The sequence below is a fragment of the Salvelinus namaycush genome, chromosome 2 (assembly GCF_016432855.1).
Source record: "Salvelinus namaycush isolate Seneca chromosome 2, SaNama_1.0, whole genome shotgun sequence".
NCBI lineage: Eukaryota > Metazoa > Chordata > Actinopteri > Salmoniformes > Salmonidae > Salvelinus > Salvelinus namaycush.
The window spans coordinates 54549784-54563216 of record NC_052308.1 but is presented as its reverse complement, the minus strand read 5'-3'; the positions used below and the strand labels follow the sequence as shown (position 1 = coordinate 54563216).

Sequence of the window (13433 nt, the reverse complement as noted above, 5' to 3'; positions counted from 1 at the left end):
CTATGAGACTCGAAATTGAGCATTCGGTTTCCATTGGTCATCCTTGAGATGTTTCTACAACTTATTTGGAGTCCACCTGTGATAAATTCAATGATTTGGAAAGGCACACACCTGTCTATATAAGGTCCCACAGTTGACAGTGCATGTCAGAGAAAAAACAAGCTGTGAGGTCTAAGGAATTGTCCGTAGAGTTCCGAGACAGGATTGTGTTGAGGCACCGATCTGGGGAAGAGTATCAGAAAATGTCTGCAGCATTGACGGTCCACAAGAACACAGTGACCTCCATCATTCTTAAAAGGAAGAAAATTGGAACCACCAAGACTCTTCCTAGAGCTGACCGCCCGGCCAAACTGAGCAATCGGGGGAGAAGGGCCTTGGTCAGGGAGGTGACCAAGAACCCGATGGTCACTCTGACAGAGCTCCAGAGTTCCTCTGTGGAGATGGGAGAACCTTCCAGAAGGACAACCATTTCTGCAGCACTCCACCAATCAGGCCTTTATGGTAGAGTGGCCAGATGGAAGTGTCACGAATCCCGCTTCCTGAGTCTGTTTTTGCCTGTGTTCTGTCCTGGAGTGTTTTTCCGGTGTCCTGGAACGCACCCTGTCTGGTTGCCGGGCGACGTAGCTAGTTGGGAGATCTCTGATTACCCGCACCTGTATCCCATCAGCTATCTGCACACCTGGTCCTGATCATCACCCCTCCACTTCATAAGCTCTGACCTGACATCCATTCCCTGCCGGATCGTTAGCCATGAACATCATTCACCCGGAACACTCACCCCATTCCTGCCTGGTCGTCGGTGGCTTCTGTTACTCCCTTGGATCTGCCTATTCACTCCCATCAACTCACCTCCGCTGCCCGCTCCGCCACCTGGATCTTTCTACCTCTACGTTTAAACTTGTAAATAAATACTCACCTTCGTCCTACTCTCCTTGTCCTGGTCTGCTTCTGGGTTCTACTTTAGAAAACCGTGACAGGAAGCCACTCCTCAGTAAAGGCACATGACAGCCCGCTTGGAGTTTGCCAAAAGGCACCTAAAGGACTCTCAGACCACGAGAAACAAGATTCTTTGGGCTGATGAAACCAAGATTGAACTCTTTGGCCTGAATGCCAACAACACGTCTGGAGGAAATAAAGCACTGTAAATCTCCCAAAAAATATATTTTTAGAGGTACTATGAAAATGAAAGAATACTGTATACCCATATTGCCCTTCTGTAACGGCTTTCGTCGGTAGAAGGAGAGGAGGACCAAAGCGCAGCGTGGTATGTATCCATATTTATTAGAATACTTCTTCAAGACGAACAAAACAATAAACAGACGAAAACCAACGAAGCTACAGTCCTGAACTAGAGAACATAAAACACATGAACGCACGAACAGGAACAATCACCCACAAACAAACCTATGACAAATGACAAACACCTACCTCTGATTGAGAACCATATTAGGCCAAACAACAAACCCAACATAGAAACACAAAACAAAAGAATGCCCACCCAGCTCACGTCCTGACCAACTAAACAAAGACTAAACAAAGGAAATAAGGTCAGGAACGTGACACCTTCAGATATTTAAATTCCATAATGCCTGAAAATATTGTTAGCCCAATAGCAAGTAAATTAGAATTTTCTTTCTAACCAAACTTGAGGTATTCTGACAGTTAACACTGGGACATAACTTCCTTCCGGGATGTTAGGTAGAGCGTAAAATGTCCTAATTAGGGGCACCTCCCGGGTGGCGCAGTGGTCTAGCTGCGCCACCAGAGTCTCTGGGTTCGCGCCCAGGCTGGGCTGGGTTCGCGCCCAGGCTCTGTCACAGCCGGCCGCAACCGGGAGGTCCGTGGGGCGACGCACAATTGGCATAGCGTCGTCCGGGTTAGGGAGGGTTTGGCCGGTAGGGATATCCTTGTCTCAGTATGTAAAATGTAATAAAATGTATGCACTCTACTGTAAGTCGCTCTGGATAAGAGCGTCTGCTAAATGACTAAAAATGTAAATGTAAATGTAATTCAATATGCACACACTAAACACATTTTCATGAATGTCAATGCGGTTGATGTTCCTAAAGCGGTTAAGCTGTTGTTCCAAGCCAATGGCCAGTAGTGTTTAATTGGCATAGGCTAGTATGTCGTGTCTGTTTCGTCAAGGTGCTCCCAAGTGGCGCAGCGGTCTAAGGCACAGCATCTCAGTGCTCGAGGCGTCACTACAGACCCCGGTTTGATTTCAGGCTGTATCACAACTGGCCGTGATTGGGAGTCCCATAGGGCGGTGCACAATTTGCCCAGCGTCGTCCGGGTCAGGGTTTGGCCAGGGTAGGCCGTCATTGTAAATAAGCATTTGTTCTTAACTGACATGCCTGGTTAAATAAAGGTTAAATAAAACATTTAAAAGGTTGTGTTTTCAAAACTTGCACAAAAGGAAATGTTGAATATAACTGTGTTGCTCCGCCAACTACAATACAAATGTAACATGATCCCCTTAATTAATTTTGCATACAAATTGCACTTATTTGAATGACTGCTACTAATACCTCAAAACACCCACCATACCAACAATAATTATATTTTAAATTTAATAGATTCTGTGGACTTTGGTGAACCATTTCAAGGTTGGGACACATGCGAAGTGGATGGACTTTCTGTCTTGATTTTTTTTGTATGTATATTTAATTTTTATTGGCTCATTCACCCTCTCCGGAGGACAAAATATACTTTGTTTTACATTTTAGTTTTTACAGCTATTTTGCTACATATTCGTTATTCATACATGGCACTTTTATACACAGTATTACATGAGAGAAATATAGTTTGAGATATACATTACACATTAAAAGGTACTCAGATATATACGGTAGACATAATAAATTGCATTTTCAGACCCTTTCTTGATTTCCATGTGCCATATACAGTATTTTTCAACTGTGCTGTGATGTCTTAAATTAATTCTGAAAATGTCTAATTTCATAGTATTCATAGATTGTAAATTAAATATGAATATGTTTGCTAAGAGTATTATTATATTAATTGATTGACTAAGGCTTTCCAAATTACCAAAAGTGCTATTTGTAGGTTCGGTTTAGGTGAATGTTGTGATTTTTCAGCCACTCCTGAACCTGTGACCAGAAACATAGGGGCAATACCAGAATAAATGATCTAATGACTCTGTTTCTGCAGTGCTGAAATTGTTGTATGCCCCATATATGTAATATTATGTTGGTGGCGAGAATTGTGTATAATTTAAATTTAAAAACTCAGTGTTCAATCAAGTGTTGTTTTGTGTGTCAGTTCATAAACTATGTGTCATAAAATTGGAACTTCGAAAATCTCTTCCCAGGTATTTTTCAAATTGTATGGAGCAGCTGTCAACATTTTGATCCTCAAATGAAACTGATATATTTTTCTATTTATGCAAAGAAAATCTGCCAAATGTGTTTTTTAATTAAAACTGACTATCCTACCGATCCTTGACTTCGGCGATGTCATTTACAAAGTAGCCCCCAACACTCTACTCAGCAAACTGGATGCAGTCTACCATAGTGCCATCTATTTTGTCACCAAAGCCCCATATACTACCCACCACTGCGACCTGTATGCTCTCGTTGGCTGGCCCTCATTACATATCCGTCGCCAAACCCACTGACTCCAGGTCATCTATAAGTCTTTGCTAGGTAAAGCCCTGCCTTATCTCAGCTAACTGGTTACCATAGCAACACCCACCCGTAGCACGCGCTCCAGCAGGTATATTGCACTGGTCATCCCTAAAGCCAACACTTCCTTTGGCCGCCTTTCCTTCCAGTTCTCTGCTGCCAATGACTGGAACGAATTGCAAAAATCTCTGAAGCTGGAGTCTTATATCTCCCTCTCTAACTTTAAGCATCAGCTGTCAGAGCAGCTTACCGATCACTGTACCTGTACACAGCCAATCTGTAAATAGCACACCCATCTACCTCATCCTCATATTATTACTTACCCTCTTACCCTCTTGCTCTTTTGCATCCCAGTATCTCTACTTGCACATCATCATCTGCACATCTATCACTCCAGTATTAATGCTAAATTGTAATTATCACACCTCTATTGCGTATTTATTGCCTACCTACACCTACTCTTCTACATTTGCACACACTGTACACAGATTTTTCTATTTTTCTTTTCTATTGTGTTATTGACTGTACATTTGTTTATGTGTAACTCTGTGTTGTTGTTTTGGTCGCACTGCTTTGCTTTATCTTGGTCAGGTCGCAGTTGTAAATGAGAACTTGTTCTCAAGTGGCATACCTGGTTAAATAAAGGTTAAATGAAATAAAAATATATTTTTTTTTTAAACATTCCCATAATTTCTGTGTGTGTGACACAACTCCACCATTCATATTCATAATATCATGAATGATCTAGACCCTCAATGAGACTGTGTAGTAATCCAGATTGCAGACTTAAGAGAAAACTTGAGTCATTGGCATACATTGACACGTTTGTTTTAAAGCCCTGGACTTTTAACCCCTTAATATTTTTCTTAGATCTGATTTTAATAGCTAACATTCCGGTGGTTATAACAAATAGAAAAGGAGAAAGTGGACAACCTTGTTTAACTCCTATTGACAGTTCAATACTTTCTGAGAAGTAACCATTATTCACTATTTTACACCTGGGGTTGCTATAAATAACTTTAACCCATTGTATAAGAGATTCTCCAAAATTAAAATAGTCCAGGCATGTATAAACTGAGCATACAAAACATTAAGGACACCTGTTCTTTCCATGACCAGATGAATCCAGGTGAACGCTATGATCCCCTATGGATGTCACAAAATCCACTTCAATCAGTGTAGTTGAATGGGAGGAGAAAGGTTAAAGAAGGATTTTTAACCCTTAGACAATTGAGGCATGGATTGTGTATGTGTGCCATTCAGAGGTTGAATGGCGCACAAAATATTTAAGTACCTTTGAACAGGGTATTGCAGTAGGTGCCAGGTGCACCGGTTTGTATCAAGAACTTTCCACTATCCAAAGGACATCCAGCCAACCTGACACAACTGTGGAAGGCATTGGAGTCAACATTGGCCAGCATCCCTGCGGAACGCTTTCGACAGCTTGCAGAGTCCATGCCCAGACACATTGAGTCTGTTCTGAGTAACCCAATATTAAGAAGGTGTTCTTAATGTTTTGTACAGTGTACACAAATTGTAGTCGTACTTTATCAAAGGTATTTTCAAAATCTACTATGAAGACCAGGCCTGTTTAAAAAAAAAAAAAATCATAGTTTTCATCGTTTCAAGTAATTGTCTTATATTATCTCCAATGTATTGTCAATGTAAAAAGACCTGTCTAATTAGGATGAATAATATCCAATAAAACCATTTTAACCCATTTAATCCCGAATTTTTCCCAGACATGAAAATATCCAAATCAAGTGTCATTAGTAACCCTTTGAAGTAATCAATCATTATTTTTCGAAATTTTTATGGAAAAGTAGGTGAAAAAGTGTGTTTTATGGTCGGTCACAATTGTGACCGGTGGGATAATGTTACCTATACTAAATTAACATATTTCTCCTATGCAGTTATCAAAGTTCTTATAAATCCCAGCCCAGTTATTAACTTCTTATGGCTGCAGCCCGACGTCGGTACACTTATGACAACAGCCAGCTCAAAGTGCAGGGCGCGAAATTCAAAAGATATTTTTTTTAAATATTTAACTTTCACACATTAACAAGTCCAAGACACCAGATGAAAGGTACACATCTTGTGAATCAAGCCAACATGTCCGATTTTTAAAATGTTTTACAGGGAAGACACAATATGTAAATCTATTAGCTAACCACGTTAGCAAAAGACACCATTTTTCATTACTCCACCAGTTATTTACTCCATCAGTAGCTATCACAAATTCGACCAAATAAAGATATAAATAGCCACTAACCAAGAAACAAATTCATCAGATGACAGTCTGATAACATATTTATTGTATAGCATATGTTTTGTTAGAAAAATGTGCATATTTCAGGTATAAATCATAGTTTACATTGCAGCTACAGTCAGAAATTGCACCGAAAGCAGACAGAAAAATTACAGACACCAACGCCAAATAACTAAATACTCATCATAAAACATTTCTGAAAAATACATAGTGTACAGCAATTGAAAGACAGGCATCTTGTGATTCCAGACAATATTTCCGATTTATCAAGTGTTTTACAGCGAAAACAAAATGTAGCGTTATATTAGCTTAGCACAATAGCCAGAAACACTTGGGCGCCGGCGACTACGGCAGATATATGAAATAACATCATAAAATGGGTCTTACTTTTGCTGATCTTTCATCAGAATGTTGGACAAGGTGTCCTTTGTCCAGAACAGTCGTTGTTTGGATTCAGAACGGACACTTTCCCTCTTCATTTAGCAAGCGCGCTAGCCGGGTGCCACGACACTCTCCATGTCAACAAACGGAAGAGAACGGAACACAGCAAAACTCCCGAAAAAATTTCAATAATCTGATGAAACCATATTGAAAAAACATACTTTACGATGATATGGTGACATGTATCAAATAAAATCAAAGCCGGAGATTGTAGTCGCCTATAACGGAAGCTAAACAAAAGGCAATCACACTGTCCAGCTCGCGCTATTCAGAGTACCGAAAATGGTGGACACGAGATTCCAAGATGATGTGTTCCAACTCAGATCGAGATAATCACCTCATTTCTTCTCTCACAGCCTCTTGACAACCAGAGGAAGGTGTATGACGTGTATGTATACTAATAGGTCTTGTGCCCATTTATAGGCATGAAGAAGAACAGAGCATCGATTTCAGACGTTCCACTTCCTGGTCAGGAAAAGTGCTGCAGAATGAGTTCTGTTTCACTCAGAGAAATAATTCAAACGGTTTTAGAAACTAGAGAGTGTTTTCTATCCAATAGTAATAATAATATGCATATTGTACGAGCAAGAATTGAGTACGAGGCCGTTTGAAATGGGCACGATTTAACTGGCTACTCAATACTGCCCCTTGCAGCCATAAGAAGTTTAACACATTTAAAACTGTCATTAGCAGTCCCCAGTATTGCCTCTAGAATGCCCCTTCACATTCTACTGTGACTATTTTACACATCAAAAACCCTTTTACAACACCGATATGAATACTGAGAGCAAAGACAAAAAAACAACCATCAACGTATTTCAACATTGTTAATTTATTGTAACATACATTGTAACACTGTTACTTTAGTGCAACATGTATTGAAACACTAATATTGTAACTTTATTGTAACTTTTGAACTTGTACTTTGTACATTGTCATTGTGACATTTTAGTGCAACATTCACTAACAACTGTATAGCAGTCGTGTGATTCATTCCCACTGAACATAAAGGTAACATTTAGGATAGAGGTAGCCTGTAGAATATGCATTCAAGTAGAGGCCTACACTGAACAAAATACAATTATTTATATAAAAAGCGCCACTGCACAATGAGTGCTTATATATATATATATCATAGAGGTAGGCTTCAGAACCAAGTGCAAGATTAGTTTGTGCATAACTATTTTAAACTGTGATCAGTCAGACCTACTGTCATACAGTATGTCTTGAATCAATTGAACTTCTTTTCCAAAAACATTTCAGTCATTTTGATTGTCTTTTTTGTCGACTTTTATTTTCTTCCTAGAGTCCGTTGTATTGCTTCTCCTCACCCTTTAAAACTTTTCTATTTTTCTTTTATTGTCTTTTTCAGCCCTTTTTCATTCACTCTCCTTTTCTACTGTCCATGGTATATCTTGAAGCACTCAATGTGCAGTGGCACTTTGCATTTCTCACATGCATAGTACGTTTGTCACAATGACGACTTCTCTGGAACCGGTACATCGTGTTGATTGGCCAGTGAGAAGCTTTATCATATCTTGCCTGATCTTCAACAGTAGCAGCCAGTAAAGACCTCCTTCCGTGGCTCAGTGGTTTCGTGCCAAACTTTTGCATATTTAGGCTGTATACTATGTGTTTTGGAATCACAGTGGTGGCAGGCCTCTTCGATCGTTTGAACACTCAATTTATATTTTTGGCCACCTGCAGCTTTCCCTTGGCTCTTCTGGCTGACATCTATGGCTTGTAGAGGCCCTTGGCTCTTCTGACTGGACCCTCTGGCGGGTAGAGGCCCTTGGCTCTTCATTATCAACAATGAAGGGGGGTGAGGGGGAGGTTGTGGATGGGGGGGGGGTGAGGGGTAGGTCATCATCACTGATAACGTTGTTCCTGTCATGATCTGTTTGCATAGGTTCAGCATATGCATTCAACAGCCTGGCTGGCAAATGGCCTGCCCATAGTCCATATCTGACCCATCGCTATCACAATCACTCAGGACAGCATCTTTCTCATTTTGAGGGATAACTGCAATGTTGCATGCCTTGTGTGGGCAGTCACCTAGATCCAACATATCCAGAACTTGACTCAAAGTGAAACTAAAAGAAAGAACAGAGTAGAAAGTTAGGTAGAACAAGAACTATGTATGTGTATAACTATGTGTATACCTAGACGCACTGTGATATCCCACGGGTCACTATTGTTGCCGTTAACATGTTTACACATTCTATGACCACACTGAACAAATTTGAGTAATTGCAAATGCATGTATCAATACTAGACACCTTAAAGATGATGTGTACCAAAAATCTTTGTCCTATCTTTGTTAACATACTTTACTAACCTTTTGTTTGGGAGCTTTGATGCAGCCATCCTCTTCTCATGGTGCAACCAGGAAGTAAATAGCTCTGGTCATGTGACAATTTACACTAAACATGTGACACTGCACATCTTTCATTGAGACCCTTTATTATTTCAATATTTGCTGGAAATGCATTGATAGATCATTCAGTAAAAGTTTTAGAGCCTTATAACTGGAAACGTTTTTTACGGTCACTATTGTGACCGATGGGATTAAATAGGTTAATTATATGCGCTATGCATAGAAGTGTAAAGGGCTTCCAGTTTTATAAATGGACTGGTTCTTTACACTTACCACCTGGGTCCTGTTTTAGTAATATTTAAATCAGACCTTCTTGCTGTGTATTTGATAGTCTACCATTTTTATAGTCGGTAAAACATGTGAATAGTGGATCTTTGAGTATATAAAAAAATGTTTGATATGCTGTAACTCAACTGGTATTCCATCAAGCCCTGGAATTTTTCCAGACTGAAAGGAATGAATTGTATCAAGAAATTCCTCCTCTGTAATTTGGCTTTCACACAAGTCTTTCTGTACAGTTATTAATTTTACACTATTATTAGGTAAACAAAGTTATCATTCAGTGGAGATGGAGGATGGAGGAGACTGAAAAGAGAAAATATACTTAAAATATTTAGCTTCATCTTTCAAAATATAATTTGGTGATCAGAAACACTCCGTCATTTGTAACGTGTTTCTGTTTTTTATTTTTTTTATTTAAACTTTATTTAACTAGGCAAGTCAGTTAAGAACAAATTCTTATTTACAATGACGGCCTTGGAACAGTGTGTTAACTGCCTTGTTCAGGGGCAGAACGACAGATTTTGACCTTGTCACCTCGGGGATTCGATCTAGCAACCTTTCAGTTACTGGCCCTAATGCTCTAACTACTAGGCTACCTGCCACCCCTGTCAATTCTTTGTGGATGGAAAATGGTGAAAAATGCCCCAAATACATTTTTAATCTTCATCATCGAAAGTGAAAAATAATTTGGTGCATTTGAACCATTTTCCATCCAGTATGCTTTATTTTATTAATATATTACTCTTGATCGTTCTTGAATAAGTTCCTCCAGTTCTTTATGTTTTTATTCTGTGCCTCTATGTACTGTTTTTATTGCCATCCATCTGTGGTGCTAGTTCCACTATTTCCTTTGTTAGTCTAATCTCTTTTGACCGAAATTAGGTTTTGCTTTAAAGATGAGTATTGAATTGCATGGCCTCTGAAGGCACATTCGAAAGTATCCCATACAATAAGGGGATCTGCTGTACATAGAGTACACTACCATTCAAAAGTTTGGGGTCACTTAGAAAGTTCCTTGTTTTTGACATAAAAGCACTTTTTTTGTCCATTAAAATGACATCAAATTGATCAGAAATACACCGTAGACAATGTTATTGTTGTAAATGACTATTGTAGCTGGAAACGGCAGATTTTTTATGGAATATCTAAATAGGAGTACAGAGGCACATTATCAGCAACCATCACTCCTGTGTTCAAATGGCACGTTGTGTTAGCTAATCCAAGTTTATCATTTTAAAAGGCTAATTGATCTTTAGAAAACCCATTTGCAACTATGTTAGCACAGCTGAAACATGTGTTTCTGATTAAAGAAGCAATAAAACTGGCCTTCTTTAGACTAGTTGAGTATCTGGAGCATCAGCATTTGTGGGTTCGATTACAGGTTCAAAATGGCCAGAAACAAAGTACTTTCTTCTGAAACTCATCAGTCTATTCTTATCTGAGAAATGAAGGCTATTCCAAGTGAGAAATTGCCAAGAAACTGAAGATCTCGAACAACAGGAGTGATGGTTGCTGATAATGGGCAGCTGTACGCCTATTTAGATATTCCATAGAAAATCAGCTGTTTCCAGCTACAATAGTAATTTACAACATTAACAATGTCTACACTGTATTTCTAATCAATTTGATGTTATTTTAATGGACCAAAAATGTGCTTTTCTTTCAAAAACAAGGACATTTCTACGTGACACCAAACGTTTAAATGGTACTGTATGTTATGCAGGAAAAAGTCTATTAAAAGTTATAAATTATTTTGTCTTGGTTAAAAACAGCTTGTCATCCAGTAGGCTTTGATTACATTTACAATATCCCTGCTCACATGGAAATTTGGTAAGAGTTATGTGTATGCCAATTAGATGGTGGTTTGATCACATTCTGTCTCCTATCAACACTTTTTTTTTTTAACTTTTGGAGCCAGTGAGAAGGACACAGGAAAGTAGTCAAGATGACTAGCTTGATTAATCCTCCTCCATGTACTGTATACTGTATCTCACTAGCTCAGGGTTTTTAAGCCTCCATATATCCATTAGTTCTAATGTGTCCATGATATTCGTGATCTCCTTAAGTGCATGAGGGTGATAGTTTGTCGTGTGATTATGTGGACTTTGGTGAACCATTTCAAGGTTGGAATAAATGCTTGTAACTTGTCTTTTTAGAGAAAGAACACTTTGGTTGAACCTTGTGCAACCTTGTGTAAGTGTTAACTGCACTATCATGTGTTGTGTATTACCAATTAATTTCTTACTGTGCAGATAAGCAGTAAAAACAACCAAATATACAATCTTCCCAAACACCATTATTTTGTCAATCTGACACCTCCATAATGCTAACCCCCCAAAATGGTTAGGCTTTATGCACGAGTTTCCACATTTGAAGCAGAGAAAAACAGACTAGGTTGAAGTAAACACTTCCAAAATGGAGACACCTGGACATGTAACTAACTTACCGTACTGCAGACATAATGGACCTGACTGAAGTGATGGCATAGTGTGGTACCTGACGGGAGCTCCTCTGGACTGCGCAGGCTTCAGCAGAACTGTGATGGTGGTGTCCGTCTCATTCAGAGGGGGAATGTCTGTCTCGTACTCCGGCATTGATGGGGCTAGTGGGGAAAGATTCAGAGGGTATGAGACAGAGTTGTGTTCATAAGGGCACGCAACGGAGAAAGCAAAAATGTTTTGCAATGAAAAACAAATATGATTGAGTCTGTTTTGTTACTTTTGTTTCCTAATGAACACAACCCCTTTCGAATTATTATCTTTAAAACACACAATCAACACACTTGGTCCCCTGACATCATGAAAATAGTGGAGTCAGCCCTGTGATTTCTAAAGCTAATGCACAATAGAGTATTGGCATACAGTCACAGTACCTAAACAGACCATCTCCATCTATGGATTTAAGTCAATGTTGTCCATGAAGCCATTGCTAAAGATTGACCTTTTTAAAGATGTACCCGAACACAAGCGTGTTGGTGTGAAAACCTTGCCCTGTACACGTCACGATAGTGCCATCTCTCTAAAATGTCACGTCTTCCCCAATCTTCATTATCTCCAAAACATTCATAGGACAACCTTGATTAGATAAATCGCAGCAGACTGAAATTAGAAATGGCAAAACGTTCAGGGATTCAAAGAGAATGGTGTTGATGCTGTAGGCCATCAAGGCTCTAGTCTATTGTATGACTGACAACTAAGACAGGGAATGTTAACTTTCAGAGATAACAAGATACATCCTTGATGCTTGTGTTACACCATTTCTATATATGAATGTCATTGAATGACATGGTTCAAATGAATGATGCACAATGATAAACAATTGCTCATTGTTTGTTTGCTATGTTGTGTGAATGTACAGCACCGTTCAAAAGTTTGGACACACCTACTCATTCAAAGGTTTTTCTTTATTGGTACTATTTTCTATTATTGTAGAATAATAGTGAAGACATCAAAACCATGAAATAACACATATGGAATCATATAGTAACCATAAAAGTGTTAAACAAATCAATATACATATTAGATTTTAGATTCTTCAAAGTAGCCACCCTTTTCCTTGATGACAGCTTTGCACAGTCTTGGCATTCTCTCAACCAGCTTCACCTGGAATGCTTTTCCAACAGTCGGGAAGGAGTTCCCACATATGTGACCCGTTTCAGGAAACTAGGCGCACGTCGCATGTCACCAGAGAGGCGTTTGAACATAAAACACATTTAGGAATAAAGTTGTTAAATTACAAGCCGAGTTGGTTTAGCCAAACAAAAAGACAGGAACCTTCCCACTAGCCATGATTGGCTGAGATAATGAGTGGGCATCTTGTGTCTATAAAGTGAGCTGCTCGTTATGCGTCGATAATCCTTTCTACTGCAGTTTGTTCAAAAGATATAACGTTAGCCATGGAGAACTGCAAATGTGTTGCAACTGCTCTCAATAACATTGCTCCCCTGAATTCATTAGGATATAGACAAAGGTCAGTGGGGGAAATTTATGATGAACTACTTTCTGGAGAACGATTGCGCCATGCTGACTCTCTCTGAGCTGTGCAAACTAAATGGAAAGGATCTGCAGTCTGCCGTGAAGCTTTCATCCATGTATACTGGTACGTGTCTAGCAACAGTTGCAGATATTATACGTTTCTAATTTTGTCCGAAAGTTGTTTCATTGCAAGTTAAAGCTTGCTGTTAGCTAGCCTGCTAAAGTTGGATGGCTGACTTGCTAGCTAACATTGAACCTATTTGGTTAACTTTAGCTAGCTATGGCAATCAGTTTGTTTCACTAGTACTCTATGGATTGGGATTATATTTCATTGTTTAGCTGGCTAGCATGCTAGCTACATGTCTAAACAAAAGACCCTAAGTTAAAGCTTGATGTTAGCTGGCTAACGTTAGCTGACGTTAAATGGCTGGCTAGTTAGCTAA

At 39.2% G+C, this 13433-nt stretch overlaps 1 protein-coding gene across 1 annotated transcript in view; it reads right to left on the bottom strand.

Annotated features, from left to right (window-relative positions):
- Positions 1-13433, bottom strand: part of LOC120022190 (receptor-type tyrosine-protein phosphatase T-like) — a 356205-nt gene that overhangs the window by 127818 nt on the left and 214954 nt on the right. The window contains exon 12 of the mRNA XM_038966074.1: positions 11513-11618. Coding sequence (XP_038822002.1) covers positions 11513-11618 — 106 coding nt within the window. The remainder of the gene's footprint in view (positions 1-11512; positions 11619-13433) is intronic.